This window comes from Adiantum capillus-veneris, chromosome 4, assembly GCF_014529385.1.
Source record: "Adiantum capillus-veneris isolate H3 chromosome 4, ASM1452938v2, whole genome shotgun sequence".
Lineage (NCBI taxonomy): Eukaryota > Viridiplantae > Streptophyta > Polypodiopsida > Polypodiales > Pteridaceae > Adiantum > Adiantum capillus-veneris.
Genome location: NC_140934.1, coordinates 96,611,656 through 96,638,403, shown reverse-complemented (window position 1 = coordinate 96,638,403; position 26,748 = coordinate 96,611,656). Strand labels below are relative to the sequence as shown.

Here is a 26,748-nt window from a genome sequence, read left to right as displayed (position 1 = left end):
GCAGTTGCAGTCCACCTCAGGTCTAGTCATTGGGGCATGTCAGATCTATGCAAGACCACTCTTGGTCACTTGTATGAGCAATTTGTCATCAACATGGAGAGCCTTCCCTAGATCTCTCTCTCTCTCTCTCTCTCTCTCTCTCTCTCTCTCCCAGGCGGTTTTTCAGAGACCATTGCTAGCACCATTGGTGTTAAGCAAGGATGCCCACTCTCCTCGACACTCTTTGGGCTCTACATTGACGAGATCTCCGACTACATACTGCGAGCAGGAGGAGAGGGGAGCGACTTGGCAGGTACTCCGGTCCACATCATGTTATATGCTGATGATATTGTGTTGATTTCAGAGTCACCCGAGGGCTTGCAACGCCATCTTGAGGCCTTGGACAAATTCAGCACACACAGGGGGTTGACTGTGAACCTTGGCAAAACCAAGGTTATGATCTTTCACACATCCAGTGCAGTGAGGAGAGCTGCCACCTTCACAGCAGCAGGAGGACAGGTTGATGTAGTCACCTCCTATGTCTACCTTGGCATCACATTCACGAGCCTACCAGGACCCTTCACTATGAGGCAAGCTGCTGCTGACAGGCTCACCCGAGGATATGCAGCTCTGGCCATGCTAGAGCGGAGATGCCACCAGGCACACTTTCAGGAGCCCCGCACGAAGGGGTGGCTTTTCGACACCTTAGTCACCCCGGCCTTGATGTACTCGGCGGCAGTATGGGCACCAGGATTGACAGCTGACCAGTGGACACAGCTTGAGAGGCCACAGGTATGTATGATCTCACGCTTGCTCCGCAGCAAGAAGACAGTGCCACATGACATTATTAGAGCCGAGCTCGCCACACCACCTATGGTTGTAGAGGCACTATTCCAGACAGTCTGCTTCATCCAGAGGATGAGAGAGCTACCTCCTGACAGACTTACTCGTAGAGCATTTGAGGCAGCTATACAGCTATCAGAGAGTGGGCATGAGAGAGCATGGTACTCACAGGTCAGAGCATGGTTTGAGGGACACGGTCTTGACATGGAGAGCCTACCACCATTCCAGTACGACCCCCACTCACCATATGTTCACCTCTCTCGCAGTGAGAGGAACTTGGTATTGAGACAGGATCTGTGGCAACTATACACTAGGAGAGTCTGGGAGTCACCTGGCTTGGGGACGAGGATGTCAGATTACAGAGACCAGTTTCTCACCATATTGTCTGGGGGGTTCATACAGAGACCACGCTACATGGACACATATATGCCACATAGCTCACGGGTGGCGATTGGTCAGCTGAGAGTGGCTTCACACAGGTTAGAGATTGAGATCGGGAGACATACTGGTGTTCCCAGGGAGGAGTGAGTCTGCAGAGCCTGCACAGAGGAGGTGGAGAGTGAGGAGCACTTTGTATGTAGATGCAGAGCATACACTGAGATCAGAGGCAGGTATGAGGCCTTATTCAGAGGACAGCCCACTCTCCGAGAGATCATGGACTCTCGAGATCAGAGACAGCTCGGACGTTTCTTACTAGAGATACAGAGCCATCGGGACACACTACTACAGCCACACACAGCTACACAGACAGAGGGGAGACAGTCGCAACTCACAGACTTCTTTCAGAGGATTGCCGCCCCTCCCTCACCAGACACTCAGAGGGGAGTGACACTCCCACAGGCGGAGGTGAGCCGAGCTAGACGACGACCACGAGTCACAGGCTACAGGGGCGCGAGCTCCCACCACCGACAGATCGAGGAGATCCCAGCCCGGGAGCGCCGTGCCACTGAGGAGCGAGTGGCTCAGATGAGGGCCGATCCGACAGCTTTCATCCGGGTAGCCTTGGCACCAGACCCGCCCATGTACCACATCTTACATCCCCCCATTAGTACAGGATGGAGCTAGATAGCTTGATGCATTCTCATGATTGTACTACCTTGAGCATATAGACATGCATATACCCCTAGAGATAGAGCTCCATCCCTCCTCAGATACTCCACTACCTACATTCAGTTCAGTTTTGTATCAGTTTTGTTTCATTTGTCTTTCCGATAGACGGATGACATACACACCATGCACATTTGATTTGTCTCATAGGCCGATTTCGGCCTGACATAGACGTTAAAAATCTTTCTTTCTTTCTCATTCTCAGATGTCCTGCCTCTTTCTACCTCAATGATCTCTCTTTTGCACAGTTGCCTTGTTCATTCATGTGGCATTGCCGGTGTACTCTTGTGTCAGAGGATCTTATCGGAATTGAGGTGTCCACTGGATCGGAGGCCAGTTCGTGTCTTCATAGCATCTTCGGCTACCTATTCTGATAATTGTAGACTGACGGGCAATCGACGATTACCAAGTTGGTGGTATTAGACGTGTTGAAGTGTTATATCTCCGAAATGGGGGAAATATTTTCCATCGGTGAAGTTTTGTTACAACAACACTATTCACACTTCGACAGGATGAGCACCATTTGAGATTGTTGAGGTTGGCAAGAAGGTTCCACCTATCTTGTGCACACCAAGGACAAGCTTTTTTAGGCAGATCCTTTTGTAGAGAATCTCGCCACCATTTTTACCAAGGTTAAGGAGGCTTTGTAGAAGTCTCAGGAACAACACAAGAGAAGCAAACAAGCATCAATGTGACTTGCAGTTGAAGGGAGGTGATTGGGTGCTTTTTATGTTTGAGAAGGCATGCTTGAGAAAGAGAAGCTTTTCCCGAAGCTAAGTATGCAATACTATAGGCCCTTAGAGATTTTAGAGAAAGTTAATGATGTATGTGTTCGACTGCCAGATACTTAGATACTTAGAGGGGCTGGTCTTTACTCAGTAGGTGTTGGGAGACAACAAACCTGTAAGAGGCTAAGGGCTGAAAATGAGAAATGCTAGTGGAACTGATGAGATCTGCAATTAACGACGCTGCTTTGGGCTGATCTGCTATGGCTGATGTCGAGGGTGTCAATAATGATGGTGGGAATGGGTCTGAAATCTGAAAAAGCTCACTGATTTGACGGAATAGGGCTGGAAACAGTTGTCGCTGGCTGATCTGCTGTGCTTGAGGGCTGAAACCACTAATGCTAGGGCAGATCTGGTATTGTGTCGACGATCTGCTGTTGTAGGCAAAAACGCTAGGGTTGATTGGGTGCTTGAGGTAAAAACGCCATGACTGAGATCTGATGAGAAAATGCTGGCTGACTTGGGTGCTGATGGGTTGGCTGCTCATAGAGTACTCTGGGTACTGACTTGATTGTGAATGCATGAGCCCTGGGGGCTTATTTATATCACTTGAAGTCTGGGTCGTGCAAGGCTATGAAAACCTCACGACTCATTGAAGCTGGACTAAAATGTCGAATCAAATAATCCATTTATAACCGGTGCTTCATATGCAGATACTACCTAGGCTTGGATATTGATGCTAGACTATGTGAATGCTCCCCAGTGCCTACGCCAAGCAGACACTGGCTGTGCTCATGTGCAATCAGAGGGTATGGGACTAATCTAAAGTGCCTAGGTATGCAGGTCCTACGTACAAGCTCACAAGGGTACGAGAACACTTCCTAGGCTGTCCTAAAGCCTAGAGGTAGGAGTTAGCTTGTCCACATGCACGATCTGTCAAATTGAACTATGAAGGCTAAGGCCTTCTGTTTATCTTGGGAACCATGAAAGGTGTCCAACTTGACACTTTCTCCACCTGCCTTGTAATCTTTCTGGACAGCCGATAGTGTAAGCTAAGCGAACAAGTTATCCACTTCAGCCGGCCTCTCATCTAGTGTCAACAAATCCATTGGTGTCTTCTTCATCGGTGTCTTTGACCTCGACCTCTTGTTCAGCTTCTTCATACTTGAAACCGGCCCGTAGGGCGGTAGACTTTGGCTTTCACCCGAAACTTTACTCTAAGCTTTAATACACCGAGAAACCTTGCAGGAGGAACTTGTAACGGGAATTAACACTTCAAAGCACACACAACTCAAAAGCTAGAATGCTCCGAGCAGACGCCGACAACCTATAGGCCCCAAAAACTGGCGCCCCTTTCGGTATTTCTTTATTCCTTTAGAGGGTAAAGTTACAAAACTAGAGTCCTGGGGATCTTCACCTGTATCCAACTAGATCACACCTGTTCTGGCAAAATCTCGGCATCATAACGGCCCCAAAACTCGCCCTAAACAAATCCCCCTGCTGGAACTCACTTCCCAAGACATAAAACCCTCTGTTTTCAGCCCAAAAAGGGCATTTAGAGCTCGCTGTATTTACTGGTTTTTACCCTGTTTTTAGCCCTAAACAGACCCGGAACTGTCCTCTAACTATGGGGCACTGTTCCCAATGCTTCTGGCACCCATACGTTTGCAAAACAGTCCAAAAACAGCGCATAACCAACGCTGAAAATGCACCTGTAAGGTGAGGTTATCACCCTCACCGGTGCCTGCTTTTGGAGTAGTAATTAGCTACTCCTGTTCCTGCTCAAAGAGGCTCTTGCCTCGGCACAAAAGCATAAGACCACATAACTGTACATAGGTCAAATGAAGAGCCCTCTTGTGGGGCATCACGTTACTGCACGTAGGGGAGAGAGAGAGCAGTGTAGAGTGTGCAGGACATCACTTCTTGCACTACATTGTACATGAGAGGGAAAGCTCGCACACAATAGCTCTTAACCTGTGACGGGTTCTCAATGAAGCATCCCCCTATCATAAATCAAGCGCCCCCTCTTCTGAGCTCTGACCTATAATGTATCTGTGAACAAATAGATGCAAAAGGGAAGAGTTCCATGGCTGCCAAAGCTTGCGTATCGCTGAAAAGGCAGCAAATCAGCCCTGTAAATATGCATCTGATGCTTTCCAATGCTGAAAATGAGCTCCTTGGTCCTAGGTAAAGTCATGGGAAGCTCAAAAATGGAGAGAAATGGTTGAAAATTAGAGTTATTAGCCTCCAAAACTGCTCCAAAAACTTAGTTACGAGTCCTGTTCTCTCAGACTTGGTAAATCGGCCAAAAAGGTGCCACTTGGCACTCATGCATGCAATTTCCCCCCATTGGGCTTCCCGCTTGAAAATCTCTCGACTGGTGCATCAATTGACTTTGCAGCAGAGTAATAAAATGTTCCCCCTTGTCATTTTGAAGCTAATGACGCGAATAGATTTCATGGCCCAATATAGCAGTTCCCTAAATTTTAGGGGATGGCTCCATTGGACTCTCACTGGTCATCTGACCATATTTTACCACTGGGACCACGCCCAAAAATGCAATGTAGCCCAGTTCTCGGGTTATTTTCTCTGGGTGATCCCACCTCGTTACTCTGTCTCTATGGAGTTAATTTGCTAGCATCCACCAACTTATTAAGTGCGGCGAGGAGACTTAGATGACTTTGAACTGAGCATAAACACTCTTTTACTACTCGAATTCCAGTGCCGACCAACTTCCCAGTTGCTGGTGAAACTATTGTTTCACACTGGCCATACAATGTCCGACCATTTGCAACTTCACTATACAAAATGACTTAATGAGACCTTCATACTTTTGTCATACTTTTGTCAAACAATGTACACTGCTATTGCACGGAATCCATGAGTACATTTGATATGCTAGTTCTATCATTACCCCTCCCTTGCAGATGTTGGGTTGAGAGACGTGTGGTAACCTAGAGAAAATCACCCGAGAAATGGGCCACATTGCAATTTTGGACGTGGTCCCATTGGTGAAATATGGTCAGATGACCTGTGAGAGTCCTATGGAAGCATCTCCTAAAATTTAGGGAACTGCTATTTTGGGCCATGAAATCTATTCGCGTCATTAGCTTTAGAATGACAAGGAAAACATTTTATCACTCTGCTGCAAAATCAATTGATGCACCGGTTGAGAGATTTTCAAGTGGGAAGCCCAATGCGGGGAAATTGCATGCATGAGTGTCAAGTGGCACTTTTTGGCCAATTTACCAAGTCTGGGAGAAGAGAACTCGTAACTGAGTTTTTGGAGCAGTTTTGGAGGTTGATAAATTTAATTTTCAGCCATTTCTCTCCATTTTTGGCAGCCATGGAACTCTTCCCTTTTGCATCTATTTGTTCATAGATGCATTACAGGTCAGAGTGCAGAAGAGGGGGCGCTTCTTCATTGAGAACCTGTCACAGGTTAAGAGCTTTTGTGTGCAAGCTTTCCCTCTCATGTACAGTGTAGTGCAAGAAGTGATGTCCTGCACACTCTACACTGCTCTCTCTCTCTCCCCCTACGTGCAGTAACAGGATGCCCCATTAGAATGAGACTCCTTATTGGATGAGATTCTTCTGTGAAGCCAATGACCAAGGAAATCAAGAGCTCCAATCTGGAATGAGACTCCTTATTGGATGAGGTTTTTCTGGGAAGCCAACCACCCTAGAAATCAAGAGTTCCGATTTGGAATGAGAAAACTGATTGTCCCTCGGAATGTCCCTCGGAATGACCCTCGGATTTGTTTTTGGCTAACTTGAGTTGTGTTTGCAGATATACTGTAATCGCGGACGTTTACTTTCTTTCAAGAAGGGGGGATGTCACAAACTACTGACGTATCAAGCCACTGAAGAATGGAGCCAACTTGCAGATCCCGGCCGAGGGGCCTAAACCCTAAGTGAAGAAGCAGTAGAAGAAGTTCCCACCAACTTATGGGGCCCAAGTGACCTAAAGGGATTAAATAAAGCGGGACCTTCCCCCCCTCCCCCTCCCCCTCCCCCCACACACACACGTGCACACACACAGACACAGCGTGGAGAATGACGACGTTCCATGCATGTACTTCCTGTGTGTCCACTTACCATGCATGTGCTGTCTGTGTGTGTCCATTTTCCATGCATGGGTTACCGGTGTGTCCTCTTGTTGCTATTTTTGGTTTGCTAGTTTAGCCACGGTTTTTTTTTGGATCGCCAAATCAGCTACCTGCTATTTTTGGATCATCAAGTCACCCACTTGCTATTCTTGGGCAACCAAATACAACCACCTGCTATTTTTGGGTCGTCAAGTTAGCCACCTGCTATTCTTGGGTCGCTAAGTTAGCCACTTGCTATTTTTGGGTCGCTAAGTCAGCCACCTGCTATTTTTGGATCGCCATCTGAGTCGCTTGTTATTTTTGTTCAACAAGCTTCAATCACAATCCTTCGATAGGCATGTCGAGAAATGTAGCTCGGAGGAAGTCCAAAAGCTGTGGCATAGACAGCCTTTTTCCCACCACTCTGCATACCAAAGAGCCTGCCTTCAATGAAACCACGAATGGAATTGAGAAGATATGCTGACAATCTGATACTAATGGCTAATCCATATCTGATTCCAATCCCTTGTTTAAATTCTCCCTGTACTCATTAGATTCACAGCTTTTCAGGTTTATATATTTTGATGTTCTTGCACTTTCATGATTTATGGAGGACAGAAACTTTAACACGGTATTCTCTTATAGGTCAATTTTTTTGGTGCCAAATCGATGTTAATATAAACTGTCTTATGATATTTTGACCCTTCCATTTTTGTTTTCTCGCTGCTTCCTCCATCGTTCTGAGTGCTCACTTACACTTGCTCTTCTCCATTGTCACAAACTGATGACGTGGCAGTGCCCACACACACAGACACATGTTGCGTGGCAGCCAGTACGGACGGCTGACAAAGTGCTGACGTGGCAGCCCAGATTTTGCGGCGGAAATTGCACCGGATTTCAGGCTGATGACGTGGCAGTCTGTATGCTGTACGGAGGTGCGCAAATTATGCTGCCCTGCTTTTGGACCTTGATGCTTTAATTTTTAAAAGCTTTTGGAAGACCAATTATTTTTGGGAACTTTGCTTTTGAATTAGAGATTTCTGAGGCGATGCTTTTGGGCATCCCTTGTACCAATAAATAAGTTGGTTGGTCCTCACTTCTCAAAGCATCTGGACGCAGAGTTTGAGAGTGAGCACCCGCCGACTCTCTTGTACTTTGAACACATATTAATATAAAACGAAATACCGAAAGGGGCGCCAATCTTTAGGACCAATACCTCTAGGCACGGAATTACGCTGGGCCGTGTCATCTTTGTGAGCTGTTCTGAAGTGAATCTCTGTTGTGTCGCGGTAGAATCTTGACTTGGGGTGTCCAAGTTTGTTACAGTGGTATCAGAGCGCGGCCGATTTCTCTTCTACCGGGAAATTCGATCCTTTTCTTGCGGCACTTATGGATTCCAACAAGAAACAGTCGACTTCTTTTGCAATGCGGAAGGAGATCACGAAGAAGATTCTCATGATCAAACAGAGGAAAGAGTATGGCCCACCTCGGCCTACTCGGTTTGAGATTGAAGAGATGGAACGTTGACGACTGGTTGACGAGGCAACAAAGTAGATGATTAAAATTGCGAAGGATCTGAAATTTGTAAATTTTTTGTCTAGGCAATCCGTCGCAGAAGTGCACACCCAGTGGTAGAAAGCTACAGAATCACCCATCAAACCTGCAATCAAGAAACCTCCTTCTCCGAGGATGTTTATAAAGTAAGAATTACAAGAGGTGGTTCAGACACAGATCAGCCGGCTTTTGGACGCAAACAACAAATCCAAAAAGCACGAGAAAAAGCCCAAGAAAGGGACTGACGTCCCGGGTTATTTGGGTCGTCAATCTTCTTTTGCATCGGCAAAAAAGCAGAAGAAGCGTGTACGATTTGAAGGACTACCCATTTCTTCTTCTTCTTCGTCTTCTAAGAGTTCTTCTAGCTCTTCTAACTCGAGCAAAGAAGACAGAAAAGGCAAAAAGCGAAGCAAAACGCAAAGCTTCGGAAAGGGCAAGAAAAAGGCAAAGCAGTCGAGATTTTTCCGAGTTTCTGAGAGTTCTACAGAGGAGTCATCCTCAAACAGTTCGGACTTTGACGATCACATGTTTTATGCAAAGAAGCATTTTTACAGAGCCAACCAATATGACTTCCTCAAAGATAAAAGCAAGAAAGTAAAAGAGTTCAAAGAAGGTGGACAGTCGATTAAGTTTGACTCTTTTATTGGGTTCCGAGATGCTCCGAAGGCTTTGGCTTTCGTTCAGCAGTTTGACATAGCTTTCTTTGGAGGGCATTACTCAGAGCACTCCAAGATTAGGAGGGCTACATCTTTCTTCAAGGGAAATGCTCAAACATGGTGGTCCACTCTTCTTCTGAGGCAGGAAGCTCCAGTTAAATTATTGAAAGTCAAAAGGCTCTTCATTTCTTCTTGGCCGACTAAGGAGTACGAACGAGATATACGAACCGCTTGGAATCATCTTCGGATGACCAAGCGAGATTCTCTGGATGCTTATTGCAAGAGATTTTGGAACTCTTTTCTACCAACCTCTTCATTTAAGAAGGTCTCGTTTAAGGAACAGATTGAGCGGTTTTGCTACGGACTTTCTATAGAGATCCGAGTCTACTGCCTGGAACAAAAGTCTAATTCTATTCAAGAATTGATGGGTTATGCGAAACGGGGTTTTGCGATACATTCGGGAAATTTGACTTACCCCACTGATGAGATCTTGACTTAAAGAACCCAAAAGACTTCTAACAATGAAAGTAGAAAGAGAAAGAGTTCCCAAGAAAAGAAAGACAAGGATACACGACCCCGGATCACTCTTCGAGAGAGGGCCATTTACATCATAGAAGGGAAGTGTTTTGAATGCGGGGAACATGGGCACGTCTTCGTGAAGTGCCCTAAAAAGGCACAACAAGAACAACATGAAGACAAGCCAGAGAGTTCGAGAGTAGCAGAGGAACGTGGCAGAAAAGGCAAGATGAAAGCAGGACCGGTTTCAGATTGCATGGGTACTGACCCAAGCATGATTGATGAAAGTACAAAGCTTTGCCGAGCTTGGGGCAAAGTGAAAGATCAAGAAGCCCTAATTTTCTTTGATGGAGGAGCCAAGGCCAACTTCATTTCACCTGAATTGGTGGTGCTGCTCGAGATGACACCCGATCGGATGGGATTACACCCGATCGGATGGCTGATGACATAGCCATTACACTTGTCATTGGCAAACTTCGGTTGCATTGTTAGGGGTATTTGGGACACGAGGACTTTTACATAATGCCCTTGCAAGGTTGTGACGTCCTCCTTGGAGTCCCTTAGTACAATAAGAACAACGCCGTGGTTGATTATCGGGCGAAGAAAGCGACTTTGACAAATGAAAAGGGCCGAAAAGTTGTACTTGATGTGAAATTGAAGGGCGAGTCTGTCCCTATTGTATCGGCTTCGTCCATTTCCAAATTAATGAAATCCAGTCTGTTTGTTTACCGATCTATTTGAAAGAGGTAAATGATAAACACAAAACGAATATGTCTGAACTTGATAAAGAACGCCAAGATTTTCTCCACACTCCTGCGGATTGCTTTTCTGAGGGCCTGCCAGGCGAGTTGCCACCATCTCGTCCTGAGGATCATACCATTGATCTGATACCTAGAAGCACACCACCTAACCGTCCACCTTATTGTGTTAGCCGAGCCCAGAATGAAGAGATTATGAACCAAGTGAAAGACCTCTTGGAAAAGGGTCTTATCCAAGTCGAGCACTTCACCCTACTGCTCTCCGGTGTTGTTGGTTTTAAAGAAAGACGGATCTTGGATAATGTGCGTTGGTTATAGAGCTCTCAATAAAATCACCATCAAGAATAGATTTCCGATTCCGAGGATCGATGATATTCTTGACCGATTACAGGGATCCTCTTGTTTAAGAAGGATCGATTTGAAAACCGGATATGATTAGATCCGAATCGCACCGAGAGATGTCTACAAGACAGCTTTTCGGACGAGCTTCCGTTTATATGAATTTTTGGTGATGCCTTTTGGCCTTACCAATGCTCAAGCAACTTTCAACCGAATGATGGATAGGATTTTCAAAGAGTACAGATCTTTTGTTTGCATTTTGTTTGATGACATTCTAGTCTTCTCCAAGGATGAGGCAGAACATAGACACCATCTGCTACATGTCTTTCAGGCATTGCGAGATCACAAGTTAGTTATCAATGCCAAGAAGAGTGAATTTTTCTTGCCGGAGATACACTTTTTGGGACAGATCGTCTCAGCAGCAGGAGTACAGATGGAGCAGCAGGAATACAGATGGACCCTACCAAGATTGACACTATACTTGATTGGCCCGATTTGAAGAACGTTCATGAAGTTAGAAGCTTCTTGGGCTTATGTTCTTACTACCGGCCGTTCATTAGAAAGTTTGCAGAGGTAGCTTCCCCTTCGCACATTTTGACACAGAAAGGAGTCTCTTTCTCGTGGGGACCCACAGAGGTGATTGCCTGGCCTCATATTTAAAGGCCCTTGGCCTAAAAAGCAATTATAGTGAAAAGCCTTCAAACTTAAAAGCATCTGGTTCAAAAGCAAAGCCAAAAAGCTGCCAGCGTAAATCACGGAAATTCGTATAGCCTTTCACATCATCAGCCAACGCAAAACGTGGAAATCCGTACAGCCTGCCACGTCATCTTGTTAGTGCAAATTTCGGAAATCTGTCTGCTGCCCTTAGGGTTAGGGTTAGGGTTTCCAAAATTAGGGTTTCAACAATTAGGGTTTTTGGCAAAAATTAGGGTTAGGGTTTTTGCTCTCGAGCTGGAGGGTTGGAGGAAAATAAAATAAAATCTGTCTGCTCTTTTGTAGGACCGGTATGCTTTCAGAAAAGCACATGCCTGATGCTCTGATACCACTTTCACAAGGCGGGCACCAGGTGCCAATATAAAAGAACAGACTGAACAGAGTTTTAGCACTTAAATAACAAGTCAATTGAAATAGAGACAAAGCACACGCGACACGGAGTGGCGGAATTCCACCCTAGATAGTATTGGCCCCAAGCGTCCCTTTCGGTATTTCTTTATATTGCATCAACACAGTACAAGCCGGTACTCTAGACTCTGCACCTTCTCCAGGAAGCATGCCAGAGAATGAGCCCTGGCCTCATATTTAAAGGCCCTTGGCCTAAAAAGCAATTACAGTGAAAAGCCTTCAAACTTAAAAGCATATGGTCCAAAAGCAAAGCCAAAAAGCTGTCAACGTAAATCACGGAAATCCGTAAAGCCTGCCACGTCATTAGCCAGCGCAAAACGCGGAAATCTGTGCAGCCTGCCATGTCATCATGTCAGTGCAAATCTCAAAAATATGCTTGCTGCCCTTAGGGTTAGGGTTAGGGTTTTTGTAATTTTAGGGTTAGGGTTTTCAGAATTAGGGTTTGTAGGTTTTCTGGTTAGGTTTTTTAGAATTAGGGTTTAGCAGTTTGGGTTTCTGGCAGAAATTAGGGTTAGGGTTTCTGCTCTTGGGCTGGAGGGCGAAGATCTCTCAAATAAGTTCGGGTTGGAGGGCGAAGATCCCTAAAATAAAATCTGTCTGCTCTTTTGTAGGACCGGTATGCTTTCAGAAAAGCGCACGCCTGATGCTCTGATACCACTGTCACAAGGCGGGCACCACATGCCAATATAAAAGAATAGACTGAACAGAGTTTTAGCACTTAAATAACAACTGAACTGAAATAGAGAGAAAGCACACGTGACACGGAGTCGCGGAATTCCACCCTAGAGAGTATTGGCCCCAAACCTTGGCGTCCCTTTCGGTATTTCTTTATATTGCATCAACATAGTACAAGCCGGTACTCCAGACTCTGCATCTTCTCCAGGAAGCATGCCAGAGAATGAACCCTGGCCTCATGCTTAAAGGCCCTTGGCCTAAAAAGCAATTACAGTGAAAAGCCTTCAAACAAAGCATCTGGTCCAAAAGCAAAGCCAAAAAGCTGCCAGCGTAAATGTAGGAAATCCGTACAGCCTGCCACGTCATCAGCAAGCACAAAACGCGGAAATCCGTACAGTCTGTCATGTCATCATGTCAGCGCAAATTTCAGAAATCTGCTTGCTGCCCTTAGGGTTAGGGTTAGGGTTCCTGCATTTATAGGGTTAAGGGTTTCTAGAATTAGGGTTTGCAGGTTTTAGGGTTAGGATTTTATGAATTATGGTTTCAGCAGTTAGGGTTTCTGGCAGAACTTAGGGTTAGGGTTTTTGCTCTCGGGCAGCCAGGTCATCTGTAAGTTGGCTCCATTCTTTAGGCTTTGACACGTCAGCAGTTTGTTACATTCACGAGTTTGTTTTGGAAGGCTATTTGAGAGAACATTGGCACACGGTTGTAGTTCTCGTCATCTTTCTACCTGCAGACATATGGGCAATCTAAGATTGCAAATTCAGTTGTACTTATTCAAGTCTTACATTTTTGATCAAAAGACTTAATGGGAATTTTTTTTATTGTTGGTGGAATTTGCCTACTATAACATGATGCACTCTTCGACGGGGAAGGCGCCATTTGAGATTATTGAAGGTGCTACAAAGGTTCCACCCTGCCTTAGCATGAAAGATAAGATTTTTGAAGTTGACCACTACACGAGGGACTTAAGACACTGCTTTTGCCAAGGTCCGGGAGGCCTTAGCAAAATTTCAGGAAAGACACAAGAAGGCAGCAGATGGACACCATTGCTATTTGAAATTAAAGGAAGGTGCTCTTATGTTTTGAGAAGGTACGCCTAAGAAAGAAAAAGAGAAAGGAGCTGCTTTTTCCAAAGCTTAGCATGAGATACTATGGACCTTTCCAGATAAAAGAAAAGATAAAGGATGTCTCCTTTAGATTGAAGCTGCCCGATACTTGGAGGATTCACAATGCTTTTCATGTGAGTCTCTTGAAGCATTTTAAAGGCGATGTGCCCAATGATGGGGAGCCAGATGAGCAACCTGAAGTGGAGGAAAGCGAGGAGATACTCGTTTCAAAACAGATATTGGCACACAAGGATAGAAAGATTAAAGGTAAAGTGATTAGGCGCTTCTTGGTTAAATTCAAGAACTATCCTGCATTGGATGCGAAGTGGATGGAGTAGGACCTAGTAGATACTCCTCATTTGGAACTTTACCTTGAAGCATTCGGTTTAGCATAGTCTACTCCGATAGAACCTTGATTTCAGCATGGGTGAATCTAGTGCAGCGGGCTTGCACAAGAGGGAAGTTGTTGCGCTCCTTTGTCAATAGATTGCCCTGATTTTTGATATAGAGTCACTGATGTCCCTTTGAGTTTCAAGGATTATGCTGGGCTGACAGTATTTTGCTGTATGACTTTATGAACTGGAATTCTTGAAAATGACAATGATACTGATTGATTTGTACTTGACTTATTTGAGTGCAAGAACTGAAAGATGAAATGACTGTAAAATTTTGGTCTCATAAATCTCTATAGACATGATTGCAATAAGGATTAGTTAATTGGGTATATGTGAGGTCTTGACTGGATCTAGATGCGATTATTAAATACATTGCCGATTAATCATGGTCTGGGATTTGGAATGAATTTGAATGTGATTTGTCATGTGATGTCCTGTGATTTCCGGTGATGTGACTGTCGATTGGTACATGTGCTAGATGTGTCGTGTCTAGTGCATCGGTACTAAGAGTCAGTGTCTACTAAGACAATTTATGGCCTCTGTCTGTTTTTGTAGGCGTAATCGAGGACGATTACAATTCTTTCAAGAGGGGGGTATGTTACAAACTGATGACGTGGCAGTGCCCACACACACGGACACATGCTGACGTGGCAACGAGTACGGACGGCTGACAGAGTGTTGACGTGGCAGCCCGGATTCTACGGCGGAAACTGCGCTGGATTTCACGCTGATGACGTGGCAGTCCGTACGCTGTATGGATCTGCGCAAATTATGCTGACCAGCTTTTGGGGCACGATGCTTTAATTTTCAAAAGCTTTTGGAAGACCAATTGTTTTTGGGAACTTTGCTTTTGAATTAGAGATTTTTGGGGCTCTGCTTTTGGTCATCCCTTGTACCAATAAATAAGTTGGTTGGGCCTCACTTCTCAGAGCATCTGGGCGCACAGTCTGAGAGTGAGCACCCGCCGACTCTCTTGTACTTTGAACACAGATAAATATAAAAAGAAATACCGAAAGGGGCGCCAATCTTTGGGGCCAATACCTCTGGACACGGAACTACGCCCGGCAGTGTCATCTTTGTGAACTGTTTTGAAGTGAATCTCTGTTGTGTCACGGTAGAATCTTGACTTGGGGTGTCCAAGTTTGTTACATCCATCCTACTTACAGCTTATTTTTTGTAACCTTCACCCGCCGTCTGCTTTCATTGTATTGTCACCAGTCTCACTTGTTTCACAAGGTAGAGAAATAATCTCAATTTCCTTCTTTTGGTAAAGGGCTACACCATGATGTGAATGGGGAATTACAGGAGCCTACTAAACTAATTGCACAACTGCAAGGGCTTTCATTCTTCTTAGATTGACTGCAGCCCTGGAGACATGTAGTGCCATGTCCTCAGCCAATGAAAGAATCAGCATGATAGATGTATCTAGGTATATCTTCTTTACAAACATAAGAAACTCTACAGTTAAGTGTCGAACTTAAAGCATTCATAACAGCAAAGGAAGAAAGGATTACCCAATTGGGGGCCTAGATATGAATGCGGGTGCCCCAAAAAAGGTCACCCAGGGGAGGGAGGGGCGGACAGGCGCTGTTCAGTGTTGACTTCATTGAGTTATTTACAATGTTTTAATGTAAACATTGAACAGCACAGTATTTTTCTGTTGCTAAGAAAAAACATCCTATGTGGCACACTGATTCAAAGTCGGTGAATATTAGAGAATGGAGTGTCAAGAAAGTAAACTTTTGCAATATCACAATGCTCATGGTGAAACCATGGAAGAGGATGAGAAGAAACATTTGTTCTGATGTCTATGTTCTGTTGAGAAAACCGGTCGTAAAGGTATTCTACTTTAAGCACTTTCTGATGCTGCTTGTGTGATTTATGTAGGAATGTAGCACCAACTCTCCAGATTATGGACCTCTGCCTGTAGATGCTCCTGCTTGGTGTTCTGCTCCATTTGACCCAGAGGGACTTGTTAGGTAATGTGAAATGTCTGTTTCAATTTCTTTGGAAGCTCCTTTAATAATTCGAGTGTATAAATGTAACACAGGTGTAAATGTGCGACAGAAACTAATGCATGATGAGTAGAGTATTTACATTTTTAATCTTGTCCAATGCTCTTTTCTTTTTCATTCATGCTTCCTAACATGCAACAAAGTTGGCCATCTGATTTGTGGTGATGATTTTGCAGCTCGCTTATGGCATCTATTTCGTGTTTCATTGGTGCCCATTATGGCCATGCATTGCTGCACTTTAAGGTCTGTTATGAAATTTCTGTGCCTTTTAGACTTGGTGTATGTTGAAGTATTTATTATATTTTGCTATCGTGGACAACTTTTTCATTCACATATACAGAGAAGAGAAACTGACATAGAGTTACCCTCTGTGAGTAGTGATCGTCTGGTATTATAACGAGTACCTGATTGGCCCAGCCCTTGATTAGCTTGAATGTCAGGAAGATACATAGAGAAGCATTTGTGCCAGATGATCTATATAATGCAGGGATTTTGAACGCGTCAATGGTCACTTACTAGATTGTGGAATTTACCTTGACACAAGTATGTTAGATTAGGCATTCCCACAGCTAGCATTGGAGGGGGAATATGTTTGTTCGTGTTCCATATGACTGTATGGCTTGTTCACACGGCTTCACGATGAATCCATATCGCCTTTGGAGCACATTTCATCACTTAGAGGTGGGCAGTATGTACAGGTATGACATTACTAGGCTGGATGTGGAGGACACCTACGGAGGGGATGTACATATGTCAGCCTACATAAATGTATACACATGTGCTACAAGGCCATAATGCACCTTTGGACAGCGGCGTACTTCTTTTCATGAGCTTTGTATTAAATCTCGAGCCAGAGATGGGGGACCACTTCATTTGGAGTTGCCGAGGTGTACTTTAGATGCACGAGTGATTTCACTTTCTGTACGAGGGGTTTTGGATTGTAGCTTCTAGTGGTACTTGGAATTTTCCTTATGAAGCTTCATCATTATTCACCACAATCAATTTTTAGAGGTGTCACTTAACAGCAAGTGTGTTTATGTCCACGTCATCTGAGAGGGGTCTAGTCTAGAAAACAGGTGCTGTCATACGTCCTCGGACGCTGCCAAGCTAGGGAGTTGCTGAGGTGTACTTTAGATGCACGAGTGATTTCACTTTCTGTACGAGGGGTTTTGGATTGTAGCTTCTAGTGGTACTTGGAATTTTCCTTATGAAGCTTCATCATTATTCACCACAATCAATTTTTAGAGGTGTCACTTAACAGCAAGTGTGTTTATGTCCACGTCATCTGAGAGGGATCTAGTCTAGAAAACAGGTGCTGTCATACGTCCTCGGACGCTGCCAAGCTAGGGAGTGCTGCTGGATGGTGCTTAGGGACAGGTGGTACGTTTAACTTTGCACATGTTCATAATATGCCATAGGACTCGGACGTAGTAAGCTAATCTGTAGCAAGCAAGAGTGCACTGTAGAATGGACTGGTAGAGACAATGAGTAACAAAGATTGCAGAGGCGGAGAGACAAATATGCAGATCAAAACCGAAGTGTTGATGCAATGGCGAGGGCAAAAGTGAAGTAGTGGCTCTATAAGTGCTCTCGGCAACCTTGGATGAAGATGACAAAGAAAACCTGTGAGTGATGCGATAAATGGATAGGCCGGGCTAACAATGGAATCCCTTGCGACATGCACCAATAAAGCGCAAGAGATTAGACATTGAGTAGTGGCTGGTATGGGGCATAAATTCAAGAAAGTTACAACTCCCATGGCTTTGCTTTGCATCTCCCGCTGGTAGACTGCTAGAGTGAGAGCCCATGGGTCATATTTAAAGGCCCTTGGCCTCTGAAGGTAGTTTACATGAAAGCTTCAAGTCCTAAAAGCATATGGCCTGCCAAAAGGAGCCAATGCCAAATTCGGAAATCCGTACAATTGCCACGTCATCACGGTTATACACAAGGCTTTTGTGTGTGTGTGTTGGTCCTCTTTTATTTATTGTCTTTAGGTCCCGTGGGGGGTCTCATAAGTTTGGTGGGAACTTCTTTAACAATAGGCCTCTCGGCAAGACTTTGCAAGTTCGTAAAACTTTTGTGCTGCTTCTAGGCTTTAGGCCCCTCCGTCAAGATCTACAAGTTAGCTTAGGTCTTCAGTGGCTTGACACGTCAGCAGTTAGTGACATCCCCCCTTCTTGAAAGAAGAGTAATCCTCCGCGATTACCATATATATCTGCAAAACAACTCATGTTAGCTCAAAAATTTCCGAGGGTCATTTTGAGGGACAATCAGTTTTCTCATTCTAGATCGGAGCTCTTGATATCCTGGTCGTTGGCTTCCCAAAACAATCTCATCCAATAAGGAGTATATTCTCATTCTAGATTGGAGCTCTTGATATTCCGGCATTGCAAAATTAGCCATCACACCCAGACCGCGCTGATCTAACGGGTGTCTCGATGCTTTAAAATTACATTACCAGGCAATATCACCCAATTAGGAATATATTCAGTGGTTGGCACATCACAATGCAGCACAAATTCTCACATATGCATGCCACAAGACCAATGGCACCACTCCCTTGAGACATATGGTCTGCGGTATGAAGCTACCCAATGACTACCTCGTCACTCCCTCTGCAAATAACCTAAAAAGGTCCGGGCCATGAGCGGAATTGATACAATCAAACGCTCCCCAGACTGCAGCTTGCGTCGCTTCGAAGTTTCAAGCATACAACCATATGCTCCCCAGACATCCCATCTACGTCGTTCGGATGTTTTCCAACGTACAATGAAACGCTGCCCAGACATCGCATCTGCGACGTTCCGAGGTTCAGACAATACCAAAACAACATTTTTCACTACTCACCAATTATTGAAACAAGTATTAAAATTAGAGTCATTAATACAGGTTTAAAATAGATACCATCCATTTCAAACAAATTTCAAGCAATACTTTCTCAAACAAAGTTCAAAAGTATTTAAATCAACTAGATAATTCATTTAGGTTTTTGTTCGGACAGCCGAATGTTGAGGACGGCTGGCTTGTCTTTCTGCATCAGTGTAATGGTACGGTTCCGGATGTGGAGGGTCGCATCATTCTTGTCATGACAAGGCATGCCCAAGAGAATGTCGCAATTGCCTAACTTCATAATGTGGAAATCGGCTTTTCCATGATAGCCTTGAAGAGTCACTGGAAGAGCACCAATGAGTGGTACCACTTTTTTGAGTTTGCCCGTGGCTAGCTCGGCTTCAAGTTCTCTCTGCATCGTAATCAAAGTGCATCTGTTTCAGGAAGGCTGGATGGATGAAGTTCTCTGTAGCATCGGGATCAAAGAAGATTAGGGCTTTAAGCCGTTGACTTTTCCATAAGCTCTGCACAATTCATTTGTACTCTCGAGGTTTATGCCATAAATATCAGGTACTAGTCCAATAGCGGGTCTAGCTCTCTTACCGGAGGTGGCCCCGGGGATCTTTCTGTCGTTAGAGCGAAACGTTGCTCTGCAGACGTTGAGACTCCTTGAGGACATGTATTAAACGTATGCCCTATTTGAAAACATTCAAAGGTACTCGCGAGGATTTGTTTGTTGTTGCGAGGAGTTTTGGTTATCGGCGAAAGTTGCTTGGTAAACTCCCAACTTTCCTTTCAGCTTATGGACCTTTGGTTATAGTCGTCCATTGTCTCTGTGGAAAGCATTTTCAAGTTTTCCCATTCTGACAAGCAGCCAACGCTAAATTCGGAAATTCGTACTACTGCCATGTCAGCATGTGTAATTTACGGAAGTCCGTTTAAGTTGCCACTTCATTAGCACAAATCGCGGGCGTCCGTACACCTTCCACGGCATCACATTTTTACGCAAGGCTTTGTGTGTGTGTGTGTTGGTCTTTTCGTTATTTATTGTCTTTAGGTCCCCCTGGGCCCCATCAGACGGGGCCCCATAAGTTGGTGGGAACTTCTTAAAAAATAGGCCTCTCGGCAAGAGTTTGCAAGTTGGTAAAACTTCTTGTGTTGCCTCTCCTGCTTCTAGGGTTTAGGCCGTTTTTGACATCCAGAACCTGATGGAAATCCAGGTACGATGATGGTTGAGGGTAACTATCCCTAGTTATCCCTAGTCAAACCACGGACAGAAAAGGCATTGATGAAAGGAGCTCACTGCCTCCATTTGGCTTGCAGTGGTGCCCCACCCATAAAAAGGTTGTCCTTACGCAACTCTACTCATAGCAAGAGTTCTTCCGAGTCTTGCAACTTTTTTTTTTTTTTTGGGGTGGGGGGGGGGGGGCAGGAAAGATGGTTGTTTACTATGTACAAAAAGGACCTTCAGAGATGCTAAATCGCCTATCACCCAGAGGATGTACAAAATAGGGATAACAATGTGAGGGCTATGTATACATCAAGGTGGCCTCTAGGAGGAATGCAAAATGGATCATTGGGGAGGTGCATAATGCCATGTGATGTGACCATGGTCTTGAGTGAAAAGAACTAAAGATTCTACTCATTTGAAGAAATGAGCATCTACGCATCTCTGCTAGCTCAATCCAAACGGTTTTCGAAGTACTGGATGAGGAGAAGACCGTGAGCCTAGAATGTGAGCACAAGAAGCCCTTCACATGGTCCAAAGAGTGATGTTGTAGATCGTAGTAAAAATTGTATCCTGTTGGTAGAGGTCCAAGCGATGACCTATATCTAGAATCATCTGTAGAGTGCCACACTGCCAGGTCTATATCCCAAGGAAATAAGCATGAAGACGGCGAGCCCTAAAAGAAGGTGTGTGGCCCCGGACATTGCAAAAGCCCCCCACGTCACAAACCCATCCTGCATGCCCACTTTGGCTGAGCATATGGACAAACCCAGAAACAGTGCCTCAAAGGCTCAGGCTGTAAAGTACATCTTTGACAAGTCCGATCATGACTAGTGATCGTAGCCCAAGTGCTAAAAGGCAATCATCCACATGGAATAACATCATGAGGGTCCAAATGAATGACCAAATCTGTCGATGAAAAGCGGAGTAAATGCGTTGATCTTGCCATACCTGTGACTGACGTGGACGGTCGAGGCGAGTGCCATGTCCACAAGATAAGCCTCCTCCAAGAGAGACAATGTACTCAAAAAATGAAAGAGGGCCCCCATAAGCCTTCCAGCCTTCAAAGAAGGCCATTGCCACTCACCACGATCCCAGTCCAACTCACAAAGAAGGCCACTGCCACTCACCACGATCTCAATCCAACTCAACTAGGTGCATTCCCTGCCATATCCACAATCTTTAAAGCGATTTCTTCTCTGAAATGAAAAGGAGGTCAACACAAGAGTGCCTCTCGAAAGAGCCTACCACTGTAGGAGATTGCCAATGAGCATCCAATTGCTGATCAAGAGGTACCTTGCCTTAAAAATCCAATCTGATGTGATAGCCATGATGGCCAATCCGTGCAAAACACGAGTCCCCTGTTGCGCAACAATCGGGTCTCCCGAGTTGGGGCCAAAAAACATTCACCATCCTTGACGAGAAGGTAAAACAGTCTCTCTCCCAATGTAGTCGCGTGAGTCCACGGAAATAGACTCATTAATCTCTTAACAATCCGTTTGTAGATCCCGCAGGTAGCTCCAATGACGTGTGCACCAACCAAGGAAGCATCTGACCAACGACGGAAAGAAACTGCCGGACCATCATTCGATCTAGCCCAATCAATGTGTGTCCTCTCGCCTAGCTGACGCCCTTGTGAAATTATCACACATGCATTCCAAACAAGTGGCTGCCTCTCTCTCTCTCTCTCTCTCTCTCTCTCTCTCTCTCTCTCATACAGGACATTAAGAAATGGTTCGCTAAATGGAATGTAGAGGCATATGTGGACATGCTTATTGAGGAGGGACGGTTCACAGTTCACAATTGATTTGACACGGCCCGGCGGAGTTTTGTGCCTAGAGATATTGACCCCAAAGATTGGCGCCCCTTTCGGTATTTCTTTTTGTATTAATCTGAGTACAAAGTACAAGGGAGTGGGAGGGTTCTCACTCTCAGTGAAACCGGCCCGTAGTGGGGCGGTGGGCTTTGGCTTTCACCCGAAATTCTTTACTTTAGACACACACACAGAGCACTTTGCAAAGGAAACCTACGACGGGAATTAATACTTAATCACACACATGGCTCGGAAGCTAGAATGCTCCGAGCAGACGCCGACAACCTGTAGGCCCCAAAATTGGCGCCCCTTTCGGTATTTCTTTATTCTTTAGGAGGGTAAATTACAAAGAAGAGTCCTGGGAATCCTTTATCTGTATCGAGCTAGATACATCTTGTTTTGGCCAAATTTCGGCAGCATAACAACCCCAAAACTTGCGCGAAACCAATTCCCCTGCTGGAACTCTCTTCCACTGGCATAAACCCTCTGATTCCTGCTCAAAAACAGTAAATTCAGCACGCTGTATTTACTGGTTTTTGCCCTGTTTTCAGCCCGAAACAGTCCCCTAACTGTCCTCTGCCAGTGGGGCACGATTCCCAATGGTTCTAGGGTCCATATGGCTGAAAAACAGTCAATTTTCTACGCATACACAGCGCTGAATTTGCACTTGTATGGTGAGGTTATGACCCTCACCGGTGCCTGCTTTGGAGTAGCAGCTAGCTACCCCTGTTCGTGCTCAAGGAGGCTCTTGCCTCAGCACAAAAGCATGAACCCACACAGCTGTACATCAGTCAAATGAAGAGCCCTCTTGTGGGGCATCACATAACTGCACGTAGGGGGGAGAAAGAGCAATGTGCAGTGTGCAGGGTATCACTCCTAGCACCACACTGTACATGGGAGGGAAAGAAAGCACTTAACCTGTGTGACAGGTTCTCAATGAAGCGTCCCCCCAGCATAAATCGAGCGCCCCCTCTTCTGCGCTTGACCTATAATGCATCTGTGAACAAATAGATGCAAAAAGGAGAAGATTTCCATGGCTGCCAAAACCTACGTATTGCTGAAAATGCAGCAAAACAGCCCTGTAAACACGCATCTGATGCCTTCTAAATGCTGAAAATGAGCTCCTTGGTCTTGGGTAAAGTCATGGGAAGCTCAAAAATAGAGAGAAATGGCTGAAAATCACAGTTATCAGCCTCCAAAACTGCTCCAAAAAGTTAGTTACGAGTTCTGTTCTCCCAAACTTTGTAAACTGACCAAAAAGTGCCACTTGGCACTCATACATGCAATTTCTCTGCATTGGGCTTTCTGCTTAAAAATCTCTCAACTGGTGCATCAGTTGACTTTGCAGCAGAGTAATAAAATGTTCCCCTTGTCATTCTGAAGCTAATGACGCGAATAGATTTCGTGGCCCAAAATAGCAGTTCCCTAAATTTTAGGACATGCTTCCGTTGGGCTCCCACTGGTCTTCTGACCATCTATCCTCATTGGGATCGTATCCAAAAGTGCAATGTGGCCCAACTATCGGATACTTTTTGTTGGTGATCCCACCTTGACTTTATGCCTTTATTGAGTTCACTTCCTAGTATCCACCAACTCGCTAAGTGCGATAGGGGGGACCTACATGATCTTGAACTGAGCCTGGACGTCCTTTTACTTTACGAGGTCCAGTGCCGACCAACTTCCCGTCTGCGGGTGAAATTACCGTTCACATTGGCCATACAATGTCCGACCATTTGCAACTTCAAAAAGAGGGTTTCAAAAATTAAACAAAATTCATTGGAAAGAAACCAACAACTAAGGTTAGCAGTTGCCACGTCCTCGTGACACTCAGACTCTGCGTCCAGATGCTATGCATAGTGGGAGCCCTGCCCACATATATAAAGGCTTACAAGGGACGGTAAAAGCAGAGCCCCAAAAGCTTCAAAATCAAAAGCATTAAAAATAAAGCAGTTTTTGACTTACAAGCCTTGCTTAATTAATTAAAGCAACTCAAAAACTCCTCAGCAGATTTTCAGCCAGCTTTGCGTAGGGTTTTTAGCTGCTTTTCCCTAGCGCAAAACGCGGAAATCCGTAGAGCATGCCGACGCTTTTTGCGCCGTGAAATGCGGGGGTCCGTACGTTGCTGCCGCGTGAGCATTGCCAGCGTGTTCTGCAGCGGAATTTCCGGAAGCCACGTGGCATTGTTGCCAGCCGGGGCAGGTGTGTGTGAACAATGAGGCAGCCATGTCATCAGCTTGTGACATACCCCTCTCTTGAAAGCATTGTAATAGCTTGCAAAACAGAGAGAGGCCATAACCTCTCTTAGCAGACACTGACTGTTAGTACCGACGCACTAGGAACACACATCTAGCACATGTACAAATGACAGTCACATCACAGGACATCACTTGACATCACAGGACATCACATGACAATTCACATTCAAAAATTCATTCGGATCTTAGACCATGATTAATCGGCAACGTATTTAGCAATCTTTTCGGAAATCTGGAAAGGACCATAGTATCTCATGTTAAGCTTTGGAAAAAGCTGCTCCTTTCCCTTTTTCTTTCTCAGGTGTGCCTTCTCAAAACGTAAGAGCAGCCAATCGTCCTCCCTTAATTTCAAGTCGCGACGATGTCAATCCGCTGTCTTTTTGTGTCTTTCTTGAGATTTTTGCAAAGCCTCCCGAACCTTGGCAAAGGCCATGTCCAAGTCCCGCGTGTACTCGTCGGCTTCAAAAATCTTATCTTTTGTGCTTAGGAATGGTGGAACCTTCGTAGCACCTTCAATAATCTCAAATGGCGCCTTCCCCGTTGAAGAGTGTATCGTGTTATTGTAGGCAAATTCCCAAAGGTAAATACTTTTCCCATTGAGTCTTCTGATCCAAAATGTAAGACTTCAATAAATCTAGTGCCACTTAATTAGCAATCTCTGATTGCCCATCAGTCTACGGGTGGAATGATGACGAGAACTGCAACCGTGTGTCAATGTTCTCCCAAATAGCGTTCCAAAACAAACTCGTGAATCTGGGGTCTCTGTCGGAGACAATCATCTCAAGCATGCCATGTAATCTGAAGATCTGGGCCACAAACATTCTCGCTAAGTGATCCGGCTTGACTGTTTTCTTCACTGGAATGAAATGAGCTTGCTTGCTAAATCTGTCAATAACAGTTCGGATACCATTGTGACCCCTCTGTGTTCTCGCGAGATTAAAAATGAACTCCAGTGCAATACTTTCCTTGGGTGGGTGGGTGGGTGGGTATGGGTAAAGGCTGTAACAATCCCTTTGCTTTATGCCTGTCAAACTTGACCTATTCACATACCAAGCAATTGCGTACAAAATCGTCCACGTCCTTCTTCAGTCTCGGCCAAAAGAAGTATCTCTCCACACCTTTCAAGGTGGTGTCAATGCCGCGTTGACCAGTAAATGGTGGACAGTGGCATTCGGTTAGAACCTTTTCCCTTAACGGCTGTGTAACGCACAATATGGTTTTCTTCATCAAGTAGCCATCCCGAATGGAATATCCCGCTACTACCTCCCCATTCCGTATCCGAGTGAAAATATCTGTAAAATCTGTATCTTTGGCATACTGATTGACCATATCCTCGAAGCTCCTATGATGTATCGCGGAAATAGCTAGAACTAACGGCTTCTAAGACAAAGCATCTGCCACCAAGTTCTTCTCTCCTTGCACATGGACAATCTGGAAGTGAAATTGCGACAAGATGTTCGCCCACCGCATCTGCTTTTTCGATAGATGCTTCTTTGACAAGAAGTAGCGTAAACTCTGATGATCTGTGAAGACCGTAAAATCCGCTTCGAGTAAGTAATGTCGCCACTGAGTAAGAGCATGGATAACCGCCAAAAGCTCTTTCTCATAAATCTGTGCTGTCAATTCCGGCCTTGAGAACAATCAGCTCTCGTAGGCAATGACATGGCCTTCTTGCATGAAGACCGCACCCAGACTACGACCACAAGCATCACAATATACTTCAAATGACTTCTGCAAATCCGACAAAGCCAAAACTGGTCCCGTAGTCAATTTCTCTTTCAATGTCTAAAAGGCAGTCACCTCTGTGGGTCCCCACGAGAAAGGGACTCTTTTCTGTGTCAAGATATGCAAAGGGGAAGCAACCTCTGCAAACTTTCCAATGAACCGCCGGTAGTAAGAACATAAGCCCAAGAAGCTTCTAACTTCATGGACATTCTTTGAATCGGGCCAATCTCGGATAGTCTCTATCTTGGCCCGGTCCATCTGTACTCCTGCTCTGTTGAGACAATGTGTCCCAAAAAGTGTATCTCTGGTAGGAAAATTTCACCTTTCTTTGCATTAATCACCAACTTGTGATCTCGTAATATCTGAAAGACCTGTAGCAGATGTTCTCTATGTTCTGCCTCATCCTTGGAGAAAACAATGATGTCGTCAAAGAAAGTGCCAACAAGTAGTCTGTACTCTTGAAAATCCTTGTCCATCACCAAAACTCAAATAAACCAAAAGTCGTTCGAAAAGCTGTCTTGTAGACATCTCCCGACGCGATTTGGATCTGATGATATCCACTCTTCAAATCGATCCTGTTGAAACAAGAGGATCCCTATAGTCGGTCTAGAATATCATCGATCCTAGGAATCGGAAATCTGTTCTTGATGGTGATTTTTTTGAGAGCTCTATAGTCGATGCACATTCTCCAAGATCTGTCTTTCTTCAAAATCAACAACACTGGAGAGCAGTAAGGTGAAGTACTCGGCTGGATAAGACCCTTTTCCAAGAGGTCTTTCACTTGGTTCATAATCTCTTCATTCTGGGCTCGGCTCACTCGGTAAGGTGGCCGGTTCGGTGGTGTGCTTCCAGGTATCAGATCAATGGTATGATCCTCAAGACGAGCTGGTGGCAACTCGCCTGGCAGGCCCTCAAAAAAGCAATCGGCATGAGTGTGGAGCAAATCTTGGCGTTCTTTTTCTAGATCAGAGATATTTGTCCTATGATCATCATTCAACTCTTTCAAAAAGATTGAGT

The 26,748-nt window shown here is 45.0% G+C and overlaps 1 protein-coding gene across 4 annotated transcripts in view; it reads left to right on the top strand.

Annotated features, from left to right (window-relative positions):
* The window catches only part of LOC147459650 (uncharacterized), a 98,858-nt gene that overhangs the window by 51,745 nt on the left and 20,365 nt on the right, over positions 1-26,748 (top strand). For all 4 annotated transcript variants that reach the window (XM_086510862.1, XM_086510863.1, XM_086510860.1 and 1 more), the window contains exons 8-9: positions 15,754-15,845; positions 16,058-16,124. In XM_086510862.1, the coding sequence (XP_086366988.1) occupies positions 15,754-15,845; positions 16,058-16,124 (159 nt within the window). The remainder of the gene's footprint in view (positions 1-15,753; positions 15,846-16,057; positions 16,125-26,748) is intronic.